This window comes from Solea solea, chromosome 18 (genome assembly GCF_958295425.1).
Source record: "Solea solea chromosome 18, fSolSol10.1, whole genome shotgun sequence".
NCBI lineage: Eukaryota > Metazoa > Chordata > Actinopteri > Pleuronectiformes > Soleidae > Solea > Solea solea.
The window spans coordinates 23,476,727-23,493,537 of record NC_081151.1 but is presented as its reverse complement, the minus strand read 5'-3'; the positions used below and the strand labels follow the sequence as shown (position 1 = coordinate 23,493,537).

Here is a 16,811-nt window from a genome sequence, read left to right as displayed (position 1 = left end):
TGCGCACATTTTTATCAAATAACTGCTCTTTCTTGTCATATTGCAATTTAACACATCGAAGCAGCTGTACAATCATACGTATTGGGTAGTATATTCGATTTCAGCCAATAAACCTTAGTAAACGTTGGACCTTTAAATAAGAGAAAATGTGGAGTAAACACCAGAGAATATTAAAGAAAACAGATTTTTCTTTTTTGTTTTAAAGTCTTCAGGAGCTCAGAAATAAATGTGTGTTAAAAACCTTCGCACAGTCCTTACCTCAATCTTCCTCCAGATGTCAGGGTCTTTGTCCTGACTCTGAATGTCCTGCAGCAGCTCCTGCACCAGTGACACACGTCCACGTCTATTCACCTGCAGGTGGCGCTCCGCAGACTCCCGGCCCTCATCCTCTTCAGACTGCAGATCACTTAGCGGGCCGGACTCGATGCTTTCCCCGACCGAGGGCGCGATGTCACTGGAGGAGGTGGGGCTAAACCGGCTGACCAGGTGTCTTCTGTAAGGAAGCTGCGGGGAGAACGGAGAGAGGACGTGATGGGAGGAAGGTTCTGGATCAACATGTGTGTGTGTGTGTGTGTGAGAGTATAAGACGTACCAGTGGAGGCAGAGGAGAAGAATTATCGTCCCCACTCTCTGCGACGCAGCTCACGCTGTCCCCGACGTCCCAGTCCGGGTTGAGCTCCGTCAAATCCCAGTCGTCCACGTCCTGCAGAGCTTCCGGGTCTGAGTCTCCGGGTCTCTGCAGGAGAACATTTAACCCAGCAACATCTTCACAAACACACGTTAAAAAAAACCTTAAATCTTTCATTAGGATGTTGATTAAACGTGTGCACAAACCAGCGGGAGGGACTGAGCCAGACTCTCCAGCTTCATGGCGAGCATCTCCGTCTTACGCAGCTGAGCGGGAAGAGCCAGGAACTCCTCCGACCCGTACCAGTGTTCCCGGTCTGGACTGGCTCTTTGTGAAACCGGGGCCCCCTGCTGGAGGATAACACACAACACACACAATTCACAGACGATTAACAGATAAAATAAAACTTAACTCATTGGTTAGATTTGTATAATTCAAAGCCAAATTTGAATAATTTCACACTTTATTTTCATCTATTACTGATTAAAATGAAGACAAAAGGTTATTTGGTTTTAGTTTGTAGAATAATGAACTATAATTCCAAAAGTTATGTATTTGCACTATATTGAATAAAAACACACTTTGAAACGGTTGATATCACATTCACACTTCCCACGAAAATGCACCAAATGTTTCTTTCTGCTTCTTTTGCCGTGTTTCAAATGTGTCTGAAATAAAGTAAATTGGTTTTAATGAACATTAATTTATTTTATTTTGAAAAAATTGTAAACTTAAATATTGTATGGTCTGTCAAATATTCTGGATATCAAAGACACTTACTTTATAAAAGCTAAGCACTGAATTCCTTCAAGAGAGACTTGAACAAACCAAAACTTCAGATTAAAAATAGAAGAATTACTGGAGTTCAAATTAGAAAAGAAAATGAAAAATTCTCTTCTGTCATTTTATATCATATCATCACAATCAATCTGTCTCCATTTGATATAACAGCATGTTCAAAAACAACCCCAGCTCTTGTTACGTGTTAACCTTCACCTTCTGCTCCTGACGCTTCACGATCCAAACCGCCGCCTTGCCGGGCGGTGGTCGGGGGTCCGACTCCTCTCCGGACGCCTCCAGATCTGAGGAGAAGAGCTGCTCCCTCATGGGGGAGGGCAACGAGGAGTCGGACTCCCCCTCGCTGTGAGCGTGTGTCTCCTCCTGCGTCCTCTCCATTTGTTGTGATGTTCCATCCTGAGACGCCGCAGCGACGGCAGCCGTGGTGGTTGGCGTGGCCGCAGACGAGCCCCTCTGGTCGTCCGGCGCTCGCTGCACACGCCCCTCTGAGTGTATGCCGGGTCTGGAGGTCACATGGTTTCTCTGCAGGTTTCGCCCGTTCATGACCTGACGAGTTAAAGTGAACACAGCTTAGAAACAAACGATAAAAATCCCAACTCCACGTATTTTTACAGGATACGCTGCAGTGGAGAGGAAAACACGACAAAACAAACTCACACAGCAACTCCATCATCGCACTGAACAGGAAACCAGCTTTCATTGACAGTTTACTCACTCACATCAAACACAACAAGAGTTTATATTCATCCTCAACAAAGAGAAGTGAAATATGAACTCCTGTTTGCTGACTTTGTCACTTTAGTTTAATATAGTTTAAAAGACAGTTCATGATGTTTTTGATCCTGTTGTTATATGAAGTGGCTGAGGACGGGAATGAATTGTAAATATTCACTTGAAAATTTAATTTAATTTGTATTTTATGAGGGAAGATTAGCAGCCATGGTTGTGGACACTATTGGAAAACCGAGAAAACAATAAACAAGTTATTAAAAGAGAGGTTCAAACTAGTTTTTACCAATACATTTCCACAACTTTGAGACACATTTTCACGACCATATACTCTCTGTAATGTCTATTACTTTTGAAAACAAGCAAAAATCCATGTAAGACACTACATTTTGATTAAAATAGTATTAAAACATGACTAATTATGCAGCTTAAATGCACCAAATAGGAAATTATTTAAAATCTAGAAGAATCAGTGACTTTCTACTGTCAGTGTCAGCTCATGAAAAGATGGTCAGTCATCTTGAATTGTGTTCTTAATTGTTATTGGATGATGGTGGGTAAAAAATGGGATATAATACAGCTGCTAAATCAGAATTGACCATGACTTTTCCACAGTGTTCTATGTTTTTGGAAATGTCATTTTTCAAATGACATAACATTTCTAGGTTTTAATGACTGTAGAAAACCTGAAGGGACATTTGTGATTTAGCCAGTAAAGACGCGTCTTAATAAAAGAAGGATACAAACCTGCAGACTTTCGTAGGATTGCGACACATTCTCTGGATAAACTGATTCCAGCTCCAACCAAAACTTGGAGCGATCCGGAGGATCCACGAGAGAGGGGGAGCTCCGGCTGAGCTCAGCCTGGACCTGGAGTCCACAGAGCGGGTTGACTCTCCTCAAACCTCCCTGCGACTCCTCCCTCCTGGTTCTTCCGTCGGCGGAGTACGGCGCGGCTCTTTTGGGGAGCGACGGCTGCGTGGGCGACACCTCGGTGCTGTGGCTCACGCCGTACAGCGGCCGCTTTGCGCCTTCACTGTGGCCGGGCGCACCGCACTGCATTGTGGGCAACAGCGGCGGAGAATGGTTGTGGTTTGTGAGATCGTCACTGGGTGTGGGGAGTTCAGGTAAACTGCTATGAAGGTCCTGGTTGGAGGGGGAGTGGTCTTCGGGTTCAGGGTGGGAATCTTCGGTATGATCGGGCTCCTCCTCCTGGGAAGCGTCGCAGTCGCCGGGCTCTACTCCCCGCGCCTCTGGTTCGTCGCCTGGACTGTAGTCGCTCAGCTCAAAGGCAGTGATGCCGCAGTCTAAAGAGAAGTAGTCCTGACTGCAGCGGATGGTCAGCTGACCACAGTCGTCCACCTCCGTCAGAGCGTCAAGACGGGTCTGCACGACAAGAACTCACCACGTTAACATGTGCTGGGGATTCACCCGGTAAAAAAGGATGAGGAGGAGGTTTGAGAAGGTACAATAAAACAAATACCTGGTGCTGGTCCTGGCTGAAGGCCTGCAGGATGTCCGTCTGCCTGGTGAAGTTTCCGTTGGAGTCCTGCAGACCCTGCAGCAGACGCTCCTTCAGGACGAGGACGGAGACTCTGAGCTGGTGCCAGAGCAGCTGCACCGTCCTGAACCACAATCACAACAGAGACACAATCATAAAACACCGAAACTGACTGGAGTCAGCAGTGCAGCAACTGCAGGTGAAAGATTTATTTATGTTCAACTCTGCCTCTGGTGTTTCCAGGGAGATGAAACTTCCTTTGTCACTGGTTTTGTGCTTTTTAATGTGTCCATGAATGGATATGTATTATTGTGGCTGTATATATTCCTCCCTCTAACCCATGGCTTTTTCTGGAAAGCAATGTGACACTTGATTATAAATAAAATAATAAAAATAACTGATGTGCATTTTTACTGTTGGAACCACAGGGAGAGAAGAGCGTGAACATTTTTATGAAACTATGAAGAGTCTATAAGAGCATTTTCTATTCTTTCGATTAAAATGTCCTCATTAGAGATCAAAGTGTAACAAGAACAAAAAAAACACATGAAAGACGAGGACTGGACTGACCTGATGTCGACGATAATGTTGACAGAGTAGGACAAGAGTTTCAGGGAGAACTCCGTCTCCAGTAGAGCATGGATCTGCTCCACATGGTCTGAGATGTCCTCACAGATGTCCTACAATAAAACACACACACACACACACACACACACTCATGAGTGGTGTGAGGAATAAAAACCCAGTAGACCAACAGTAAAAGCAGAAGTTCCAGTTTTAAACATGAGTCAGGTTCATGTGGGACCAGTTCCATGTATATATGTAGAAAACAGCTCCTTATAAAATGACAGTAGGACGGACTGATAACATTATACTAAATTCAGATGCTGCACAGACAGACAGACAGACAGACAGACTCCAGCAGAGCAGCTCTGAACAAAATTAACTGCAGCCGCGCCGACTCGTCTTCCCTGAAAACATGGCTGACAGCGGGGAAATAAAATAAAATATAGATTTTAGCCACTTAACAAAAGACGAGTATAATAAAACCTCCATCAGTGTAAGTATATGATAGCTTAAGAATGTGTTCACGTCTTTATCTCACTGCAGTTTGTAAACCACTCACTCTCCCACACCAAAGCCCATAGAGTGATTTTAGCTCACAGGGACACACGAGCTGCTGGTCTGCTGCTGACTGGTGTGGTCACTTTGTGTCACTGAGGTGAATCTGAACAAAGGATTTTAAATGCCGAAAAATACAAAATAACACATAGCGGTGGATCAACAACTCCTGTGTGCTGTGATGTTAAAATCACTGATTTTCTCCATGGGCTTTGGTGTGTGTTTCAGACTGAGTCTCAGGTTGTTTGCGTTGGCAGCGCTTCACACAACCACACATTAAAGAAAACATGAACTATTCCTTTAAATATGTAAGTGAAAAACACGGCTAATGTTAAATGCTGAGAACGCTGAGAATTTTAAATGAAATAAAAATGGATTTTATCTGCAAACGATACTAAGCAGAACTTCAATGAGACTTACATTAACATATTTTATGAATTTGTTATAATAAAACGACACATGTTTTTGCTTTGAAAATAAATTAAACTGATTCAAAGTAAAATGAGACGACCTTTGAAAGAGCGGGTGACCTGGCTTCGACCTGGCTTCGACCTCTAATGAGATACTTTACATCCACCTCCTGCGGCTGAGTCACCATGTTGCTCCATGGTGACCTGCCTGAACAACACAACACCTCCCACTGCTCTGGAGGTAAAAGCTGACCACCCAACCGCCCGCCTCTCCACCAGCCTGCCTGCCTGGCATGTGAGAATGTAGGTCACACACACTGCCAGCTTGGCTCACACTGGCTTGGCCAACAGTGACCTGCTGCGGAACGTTCCAAAATAAATTCATCACTACTGTAAGAGGAGGCTGCAGCCAGAACTGCTGGAACAAGGTGTGCACGTGGTGCAAACATGTGGACATTAGAGAGCGACATGTTACCGTGTCAACAATGCCACCTGCAGACCAGTCAAAACAGGTGTAGAATTTTAGAGATAGTTCAGCTTGGTTGTATGAGGTACTGACACAAAGTCAGAGGTGACTGTGCTGTGTGAGCGCCCCCCGCTGCTGAGAAATGGAAGACATACAGCGGCTACCAAAGGTGAAACAGATTATAGCCTTTTAGCACCGTTAGACAGACTTTTCCAACAGGAAACAGACGTTTGTAAACCACTCACTCTCCCACACCAAAGTCCATAGAGAAAATCAGTGATTTTAGCTGGCGGGGACACAGGAGCTGCTGGTCTACTGCTGCCTCGTGTGGTCACTTTGTCTCACTGAGGTCAATCCGAGCAAAGGATTTTAAATGCAGAATTGACAAAATAACAACATTCGACCTTAGTGATGGAGGCAGCAGAGGATCAACAACTCCTGTGTGCTGTGATGTTAAAATCACTGGTTTTCTCTGTGGGTTTGGTGTGGGAGAGTGAGTGGTTGGACACAAAGTTTCAGTTTCCTGTGGGAAAAGTCTGTCTCATGTTGATATAAAATCTACACAAAGTGAACTTGAACTCATAGTTAACTCTCTCTCTCTCTCTCTCTCACACACACACACACAATCACACAGTTTCATCATCAAAGCAGTGTCATGTGATTCTAAAACAGTGGTGAAAATGTCACTGTGTCTTTCAGGCGCTTCAATAATTCACACCCAGCTTTCAAATGCTAATACACACACACACACGCAGAGTGCACACACTCACACTCACACACACTTTACAGAGACCCCATCAGATTAAATTAACACCAAGTGTGTCGTTTCTATCTGAAGTCATTTGTTAGAAGATCTTCGGTCCAGTCAGAGTGTTGGGAGCTAATGAGACCCCCGCTGTGTGTGTGTGTGTGTGTGTGTGAGATTCTTTTCCTGAATTACCGTTTTTTTGACCAGATTTTGCTGCATGTTAGTAGAGATTTCACTGAATGAATTAAATATTAAATAGTTAATTTACTTGTAAATAATACACACTCTCTCTCCCTCTCTCCCGCACACACACACGTTTTCACAGCCCGCTCACGTACAGTGAAGACATGAGCTGTCAATCACAGAGTCCATACATCCAGCAGGGCTTTCTAATTGCCTTAAGTCCATGTGAAGCACATCGACTCAGGCTTCAGGTCCAATCGCGTCTCACCCTCATCACCGCAAACATCAAGCTCTTCAGCGCGGCCGCGTTCAAACCGCCGGCGACAGCTCGGCCTCGTCCGCACCCATTCCCTCTAATAACCTTCACCTCCTCCACCTCCTCCACCTCAGCCCATCAGCACCACGGCTTTTTACCTTAGAGATCAAATACTCCTGTGTTCCTGCTCCCACTGGACTATTCAAATTTACAGCTTCAAAGAGGACCAGGCCCAGTGCTGCTGCTGCTGCTGTTTGTGCTGCTGCTGACACTGTTACTGCTGCTGTTTGTGCTGCTGCTGACACTGTTACTGCTGCTGCTGTTTGTGCTGCTGCTGCTGTTACTCTTACTGCTGCTGTTTGTGCTGCTGCTGACAAAGTTACTGTTACTCTAACTGCTGCTGTTACTGCTCCTGACACTATTACTGCTGCTGTTACTGCTGCGGTTACTCTTACTGCTGCTGTTTATGCTGCTGCTGCTACCGTTACTGCTGCTGTTTGTGCTGCTGCTGACACTGTTACTGCTGCTGACACTGAGACTGTTGACACTGCTTCTGCTGCTGCTACTGTTACTGCTGCTGTTTGTGCTGCTGCTACTGTTACTGCTGCTGACACTGTTAGTGCTGCTGTTTGTGCTGCTGCTATTTTTACTGCTTCTGCTGCTGTTATTGCTGCTGTGATACAAAGACTTTTCTTTTTTCTCTCCCTCAAAGCAGCAGCGTTTGCCTCCAAACTCACTTATTAATGTCAGGTTGGATTGAAAGTGTGTTTCATAGACACAGAGGACTATGAAACACGTTTGAGTGCATGATTTTTCTAAATTTTTCAGCTTCTAAAATGTGAATATTTTCTAGTTTCTTCATAGAATCACTTTGGTATGTGTACAAAACAATACATTTGAGAATATCATCATCATTTCCAGGTTTGGGGAACATTTCCTGACATTTTCTGAAGCAAACAAACTCATCAACAAAATAACTGACGGATTAACAGATGATGAAAATCGTTAGTTGCATCCCTGTTTGGAACCACAGAGCAAAATGAGAGATAAGTGAAGATGTGAACCCTCAATCCGTTTGGTTTGTTGAACAGGGAAACTTCTATTTTTACAGGTTTACGGAAACGGACGCGTTCAAATCCTGGAAAACTGGAGGGAAACACTCAGCAGGAAGAAGAAGCCGGTGCACGAGTGTCATGACTACAAACCACATGTGTTCCCTCCACATTCTGCGTCAGTCCTCTGTTAAAACTACTAATTATTTGACAGTTTTAATCCTTTTTTGTATGAAATTAAAACAATTTCCTTTGATAAAAACGCAGTGAAAATCATGCACTGATGAAAATGATAGTGTGGTCCAAACTGCAGAAGCAAAAACACTGTCAAATGTTCACAAATCAAACGTCCTCCCTTTAAATGAGAAATCAGAATATTCTGAAGCTCAAATGCCCCTGACAGATTTCCTCCATGTGCAGCGTCAAACATCAGATTCACACTGACGTTCAACTTTATGAACAAAGCTGTGACTTGACAACTGATATTTATCCGTGGTTGATTTTCTACAATCCACGGTCCACTGACAAACATGTGAGAAACAAGCTGAGGGTTTAGGACAAAGACTGAAAGTGTGATGATGGTGTTTCATTCAGCAGAAACTATCTCTTACCTTTCACACAGTCTGTCCTCTTTTTTTTCCTCTTTCACATCAATTTAGGTTTATGACTTTTCCCAAATGACAAAATGTAAATCTGCTGCTCAGGATAAAAAGTTATAAAAGTTCCTCACACACAAAAGAGAAATTAAAAGTAAGAAAGAAAGTTAAAGTTTGTCTGCAGTTAAATCAGCGAGTGAGTCGTCTGTCCAGAGCAGAACACACACACCATTACTGTTTCTCTCCATGTGGGAAATGTGACCCACTGTGTGAGTGTGTGTGTGTGTGTGTGTGTGTGTGTGTGTGTTGACCTGCTTCTTGAAGGGGGTGATGGGGAGAGGAGGGGTGACAACAGTTGGGGAGGCTATTTTAGGACCAACCTCACCCACTGCCCTCTTACTTAGCCAGACACTCTCTTACACACACACACACACACACAAACTCTCTCCCTCTCTCTCTCTCTCACAGTTGACTTACTTTCACTATTAGTCATCAACTATTTTGAAAATCAATCATCACTTTGAGTGTCTTTTTTAAATAATTAAACATATTTTGGACCAGATAACAAATGGAGTAATTGAGAAAACACTAGACAGATCAATCAACCATGAAAATAATACACAAGACGGCAAACCACTAATTAAGTGTCTTGTAGTATTTCTCCATTATTTCATAGCAAATTTTAGAATATTATAGCGTTATCATAGTATTTTTATAGGGTAAAGTGTACTTTCTTTTCAGTATTTTGTATTACATTTTGTACATTTTCTATCTACATATGTTATGTATCTCAATAAAAAGACTAACAAAACAAAAACCTAATTAGTAAAATTAAAACAATGCAACTAAACAAATCAGGGCACATTTTCTATGACCTGCACATCATACACACATCACATGATGTATTTTATATATACATTTTAAGACAAATCTGATATACACTGTACATAATATTCAGTGTATAATTATTATACAACCCTGGTCCCAGTCACTGTGGACTCGACTGACACCGTGTGTGTGTGTGTTTCTGTGTGTGACTGACCCTGTGTTGCATCATCGCTGTATTATGTGTCATGTTTGCTGACACATGTTTAAGACAGGCTTCATGTCATCAAAAAGTTATAATAAAAATAACAATAATCATAACTGTGTGACCTATAGGTTCAACTTCCATTTTCCAGCTGAAAAATGACAGAAACTAGAAAATATTCACATATAAGAAGCTGAAAAATCACAGAAACTAGAAAATATTCAACTTTAAGAAGCTGAAAAATCACAGAAACTAGAAAAAATTCTCTCTCTCCGTGTCTCTCACACACACACACACACACGTCGGCAGTGCAGCAGCTGTTGACTGTGTCAGCTGTGAGAAGGACAAAGAGAGAGAAAGAGGTCAAGGTTGAGACTATTTCCTGGAAAAGAAAAGGTGTTACATGAGGAAAATAAAGTAAAAGTAAAGTGAAACCTGACAAACTCTTTCCCTTAACTCTTTTTAATTTTGTTTTAATCTGAACAGGACATCGAGTCCAGCTCCAGGGTGGAGTCACAGATTTTTTATTTTATTTTTGGAAGAATCGGCTAAACTCAGTGACTTCCTCTTCCTTTTTTCCCTTCCTTGCTTTCTTTTCTTTTCTTCTCTTTCCTCCTACTTTAATATCTACTGTAAGGCTGTGACATGGAGAGCAGCTCCCCGGATTCCTGCAGGCGCAGCTGCAGCGGTGACATCAGCAGACAGAAATACCACGGCAGACGGACGCTGCAGCTCCTCCACTGTGTAAAAATAAGCGTGATAAACGGATCACGCTTACTGTAAAAACCTGAAGGTATTAGAGCATAAAAACGCAAAAACAGCGCATGAAGACAAAACAGGGAACTTGAAGTTTTACCACACCAAAACACCATAGAGAAAATCAGTGATTTTAACATCACAGCACACAGGAGTTGTTGATCCACTGCTGCCTCCATCTCTAAGTTCAAATATCTTATTTTTTATTTTTCGGCATTTAAAATCCTTTGTTCAGTTTTACCTCAGTGACACAAAGTGACCACACGAGGCAGCAGTAGACCCCGTGAGCTAAAATCACTGATTTTCTCTATGGGCTTTGGTGTGGGAGAGTGAGTGGTTTACACACTTCAGTTTCCTGTAGGAAAAGTCTGTCTCACAGTGAGATAAAGACGTGAACACGTTCTTAAGATGTCGTAGACTTAAACTGACGTAGATTTTATTACACAAGTCTTGTGTTAAGAGAGTGATGTTCTCGTGAAGTCAAGGAGGTAGCAGCTTATTCGGTCCACCATTTTAGTCGTTTTAATCAGAATCAGAATACTTTACTAATCTGTGAAAGTGGAAACTGGGATTTTAAAGCCAATATCGCAATCATAATAATTTGCATCCTCAATCAGTAACTCATGCAACCTTACTTCAAAAACCTTGACTATCCCTTTAAGAGAAAGGGTGTGTGTGTGTGTGTGTGTGCATCCAGCATCCAATTCTACCACTCAAAACTGTAACAGCCCCTCCCACGTTGTTTGACTGACATCATTTTAAAGTGTTTTAATGGTTATTTACCAAAATGTACAGAACGTGGCTGAAAATAAAACATTTTTGTAAAAGTGTGCAAATGAACAGAGTCGTGTTTATGTTAATAAACTAAACTAAAATCCCTCTGCATCTGTGTGTGTGTGTGTGTGTGTGTAGCCTCTCCCTCTCAGAACAGCCCAGGACATTTTCCATGCAGCTGTTACACACACACACACACACACACAAACACACACACACACACACACACACACTAACACACCGCCTGCAGCCCAATGCTAAAAAAAAAATGACTGAGAGGCTGGCGCACACACACATACACACACACAGACTAATGTACACAGTAACAGCAGTTGCATCACTATAATCGTGTCCTACAGTGGCTCTGTGGCAAGGTCAGGTTACAGAAAAAATGCCCTGCAGGCAAATGCATTATAAATATGACAGAGCGAGGAAGAGGACGAGGATAAAAGACAGAAACAAAAGCAGGGAAAGAGCAGCGAGGACAGGATGAAGAAAAAGAGACTGGGGCGGAGACAGAGACGGAGGCAGATCACCGCAGGCGTGAATACGATTTCAAACGGCAGTCTGGTGATCTGTCTGCTCCCAGCTGCCCAACACCACGCCCGCTATTAGGTCAAATAAAAGCTCAGGATTCTGGAGGCTGGACCAGATGGACGTGAGATTTGTGGACAGGCGGCTCCACCTGGTCATATTTAGAATTAAATGTGAAATTAGATAAACGATAAACATCCTTTTTAGTCAGGATTATTCATTTCTTCACATATGACGATGTTTAGGATTAATCTCCAGAAACGTGAAGATGAATATGCCTGAATTATGAACTATTTTGATTATAAATAAATCGGTTTTAGTGTATTTTTTTGGGATTCTTCAGCTTCTTAAATGTGAATATTTTGTGGTTTCTTTGCTCCATAAAACAAAGAAATCATTAAAACGTCATTATTTTTAGTTTGTGGACAAAACATGACACTTTAAAAATAACTGTTAGTTGCAAGCCAACTGTATACATATGTTAGTAAAACTATTTTTTAAATATTCTTTTAACTGCAATTATTAGGTAAGAATTCAAAATGTAGACGATACTAACACTTCCTCAGTGTTGTAATATCACAGTTTCACCACAAGATGGTGCTGTCAACCAGGGAGTGATAATCTGGTCTGTGATGCTCTCATCACGGCTACAAAGTGTCTATGTTTTTATTTATTGAACAGTTCATATTTCTTGGAGAAAAAATATTTTTGGCTTTCTATTTCTGAGGTTATGAGATAATTTTCCCTGATTTAATTGCATTCATTTATCTATTTATTTATTGTTTAGGCTGTTGTTTTTTTTTAAATTAATGAGATGAATTCCAGGTGCATCATTTAATATTCATGCAGGATGCCACATTTATCCAAGTGATCTTTGCAGTATTTGAGTAGATGTGAATGTCCGTTCTCCTGACGTGCCCACACGAAGTCGACAAACTAATCACAAATATCATAAATATTATATAAATAAAGGAGAATCTCTGTGTATCAAACCACATACAAAGTAAAAGTAAACAGCAGCTTTCTAAGTATATCATTCATTCAGAAAAATAAAGATTTATTCTTTTCTCTTTCGACGCGTAGAAATAAACGAGCTGCCAAATCTCAGAGAACAGAAGATGATTATTGTCGTCATAAAGACGGTGGAAGATGAAGTTTCTACAAATCCTTCCTTCAGATTCTCAGTATAAAAAAAATTTGTTATTTATTGTCTTTTTCCATTTTTATATAAAAGAGACGGGTTGTAAAGATTGAACATGCAGGAGAAACAAATGTCTGTGACTTTCCTCTGATTATTTTCTCACCACTAGAGGGCGCCAACAATCGTTGCACTACTTTCAAAGTGACTTAAGATCAAAAACTGCAGTGTTTAGGTTGTTCAGCTGACATTAACTAAACCCTCTTAGACAAATCTCTTCACCTCAAATGCACATTTGATTCTTTCTTAGGGTTTTTTATGTGAAATAAAAAAATATCTTGGACGTACAACTCTCTCCACAACTTCATTTAGTGTCAAACAGACACACTTCAGCGTATTGCCTGTTTTGAAAGAGTACCCTGCATAATGAGAAGTATTAATGTGTGTGTACCGGGTATTCCTTATGTTGTGGGGACATAAATCTGTTTACACAGTGATATTATGGGGACTTGTCTTCCTTATGGGGACAAAAAATCAGGTCCCCATAACGTACATGACTACATTTTAAGGTGAAGACGTGTTCTAAAGTTAGGCTGAGGAAGAGGTTAGGATTAGGTCAGTATTAATTATGGTTAAAGTGAGAGTAAGTCTCCAGGAAATTAATGAAAGTCAATGTAAAGTCCTCTGAAGTCATGGAAACCAGTGTGTGTGTGTGTGTGTGTGGCAACAAAAAGCATCAGCTGATAAAACAAATGGACACAGACAGAGTCAGAATGACATCACTCACACACTCACAATGTTGTCGTTGTAATTTTGAGACACACACACACGGTTTTGTTTCTCTCTCTTTGCTATCTGTGTGGTTGCAGCCATGTTTTACTGAGATACACACACACAGTAAAATGACTCACTTTTAACTATTTCTTTGTTATATGGAGCAAAGACACCAGAACATATTCACATTTAAGAAGAACTTGAACTGAGAAACGATTCATCGATGCTCAAAATAGCTGCTGATATGCAATTAATTGTGCCGCAGCAGGAGAACTCGCACAGGAGCCCACTAACTACAGTTACATGAAGAGACGGTGTAACAATCACAAGAGTCATTACATGGAATCTTGTCTCCTCAGAACTAACTGGACAGTGTAACAGCTGCAGTGTCAGTGTCAACATGTTTACCTTGAGCTGCACCAGGTGGACGTCCACGTGTCTGTTGTCCCCATCTTGTCCCACAGAGTGCGTGAGCTGCGTGACTCGGTCGCTGGTCACCCGCAGCCACGTCTCTATCTCGGGCAGGTGGAGGACGACCTTCCAGTCAGCGCCCGTGTGGAGGGGTGGAGGTTTCTTTGACCTGCCGTAGACAAACAGATTTTAGCCACTTAAAAGAAATCTAGGTCAGTTTAAGTCTATGATATCTTAAGAACATGTCCGTGGGTCTTTATCTCACTAAAGACACATGAGTGAGTTTGTAAACCACTCACTCTCCCACACCAAAGTCCATAGAGAAAATGTAATGTAATGAGAAAATCAGTGATTTTAGCTGGCGGGGACACAAAGTCTGTCTCACAGTGAGATAAAGAGGTAAAGACATTCTTAAGATATCGTAGACTTCAGCTAACATATATTTTATCAGGTTGATTTGTTAAATGGTCTAAGTATGTGTGTCTTTGGGGTCTGATTTTCTTCCTGTCTTCTTTTGTTTTTAATGACTTTAATTCACATTTCAAGTGTCATTGTTATCATCACGTGACTGTTTACCTCCTGGTGGAATCTCCGGCTCCAGGGATGAAGCCTGTGCTGGAGCCCGGTGAGGAGGCTCCATCCTGGGATTGACGATGATCCAGATCCTGGCTGTGAGGGGCGGGGCTTACGGAGGTGCCGGTTAACTCCAGGGTCGGCGTGACGGGCGTGACGGAGGTGAGCATGGGGGACGGTGGCTCGGGAGCCATGGGTGAGAGAGCCACGACGCTCATGATGCGAGAGGCGACGAGAGGTGGGTGTGCGGGAGTCCTAATGTGGGCGGGCGAGCGTCATTGGAGTGAACTAGTAAGGGGGGGGAAGAGAGAGACGTGTTGAGGTTAGTAAATATGAAAAATTTGTTGAACATATTTAGAGGTTTTACAGTGTTACACTCAACATGATGACAAATTAAAAACAACTATTAACATTTTCACTCAATTTAGTATTTTCTTTTTCAATAAAATGTTTTGTTATATATTTTTTTTAATAATTTAATATGGATATGTTCAGTCCTAAAAAGAATAGAATTTACAAACATTTTCAGAGTTATTTTAGTCCATTAAGTGTTTTTTACAGTATTTAACTAAATTAAAATGACTCTATTGACATTTTAACCCAATTAAGTGCATTTTCCCCCCTCAATATAGTTTTATTTAATCCATAAGGAGTTTTCTCACACTGAATGCCAAATATATTATGATTTGTAAGTTTTACACAATAATTTAAATTTATTTAAATTAGTTTTAAAACGTTTAACTTTAACAAAATAAATGATAATAACAGATGGTCCCCGTCTAGACTGTAGAGGCTCAATATTTAATTATAATATTCAAACAAACAAACATTCTGTTTACTGCAAAATATAGAATATGAAAAAAAAAAAATGCATCAGCTGATATTCATTCATCCACTATATTTTAAAATAAGATGGAACGATCCAGACTGTTCCATATGTGGAGGCGGAATAGCAGACGAAAACGAACTCTTCCTCTTTTTTTTTCTTCCACTCATTTGTTGTTTTTTCACACCCTGTCACAGCATGGTACTACACACACTCTTTCTCTCACACACTCTGTTTCTCTCTCACACACACACATACACATACAGTACACACAATATCATTATTTGGCAGTCACTTGATTAGTGCACATAGAGAACGGCCATTTTGCCCCATCTCTCCAGGCTCTCCTGTCCCCTACTCTCACTACACATGACTCTATCATCTGCAAACAACACAGTCCACAGAGACTTCTGTCTGACCTCATCTGTCCACCTGTCCATCACCACCGCAAACGAGCAGGGCGTCAGAGCTGATCCCTGACGTAAACCCACCTCCACCTTCAATTGCACACCTCACCACTGTCTCACTGGCCCTTTCTCAATACTCAAGTAAGCAAGTATGTATGTATTGTTGTGCTGTTTGAATATTTTAAAGTGCTGCAGCCTCATTACATATATATATATCTATATATATATATATAGATATATATATATATAGTTATTATTTTCACATTTTAAATATTTCACTTCATTTATTAATTTATTTCTATTAAAATATACAGTACAATGTGGAAAATAGATATTACAGCATTGTAGAGTAGTATATATGTATATATAAATATATACTACTCTATAAATATATAACGTGTACAAATGTATACTACTCTACATATCTAATATCTACATATTATATTTAAATACAGATACAATGACCGTGCGACTTTAATATAAATCTAAAATTATAAAGTTAAAATAAAAAAAACATTAATAATGTACAAACTTTCAAACTGTCAGGTCAAAACGTTTCCATTAAAAACAAAACAACACGTCAACAACAAATCTATGGATCACACCGAGCATCTAATGACAGCGACGTCTGAGCCAGCGGATCATTTCATCAGGATAGGCCGAGGTAATGCTGCTCTGTGCCGGGCACAGTGAACGCCGAGCGTCTGCAGAGGCGGAGCTGATCACCTCCGACATACATCGCAGCCAAACTATAAATACGTCATATGTTCATACACAAACCACATGTTTAAATTCTAAATGACTCATTTCTCGCCTCAAATGATGTTAAAACTTTGTTTCCGGGACACAGAAAAATATTTATTTCAGATTTATATTTCTATTATCTGCTGCTATGATCCACCGAAATGCATTCTGGGATACATGGCCATGCCAAGTACGCTTAAGTCACCTCCGATGCATACTTGGTGAAAATGGGCAGAGGGAGAACACTTCCGGGTTTGAGAACCGTCCTCGCTGTTCGCTTCCTTGAGAATTGGAACAGAACTTGGACTGAGGCTGATGACGTTTTCACAAGTACGGGAGTATGCAAGTACGCACA

The 16,811-nt window shown here is 41.3% G+C and overlaps 1 protein-coding gene across 3 annotated transcripts in view; it reads right to left on the bottom strand.

The window, feature by feature from the left end:
• Positions 1-16,811, bottom strand: part of akap6 (A kinase (PRKA) anchor protein 6) — a 136,914-nt gene that overhangs the window by 107,103 nt on the left and 13,000 nt on the right. For 2 of the 3 annotated variants that reach the window (XM_058614778.1, XM_058614779.1), the window contains 9 exons: positions 14,483-14,767; positions 13,904-14,075; positions 4,227-4,336; positions 3,639-3,780; positions 2,903-3,541; positions 1,625-1,972; positions 835-978; positions 593-736; positions 259-504 (listed from right to left, as the gene is read on the bottom strand). In XM_058614778.1, the coding sequence (XP_058470761.1) occupies positions 259-504; positions 593-736; positions 835-978; positions 1,625-1,972; positions 2,903-3,541; positions 3,639-3,780; positions 4,227-4,336; positions 13,904-14,075; positions 14,483-14,697 (2,160 nt within the window). In that variant the 5' untranslated portion in view covers positions 14,698-14,767. The remainder of the gene's footprint in view (positions 1-258; positions 505-592; positions 737-834; positions 979-1,624; positions 1,973-2,902; positions 3,542-3,638; positions 3,781-4,226; positions 4,337-13,903; positions 14,076-14,482; positions 14,768-16,811) is intronic. The other variant, XM_058614780.1, reaches the window with a different exon arrangement.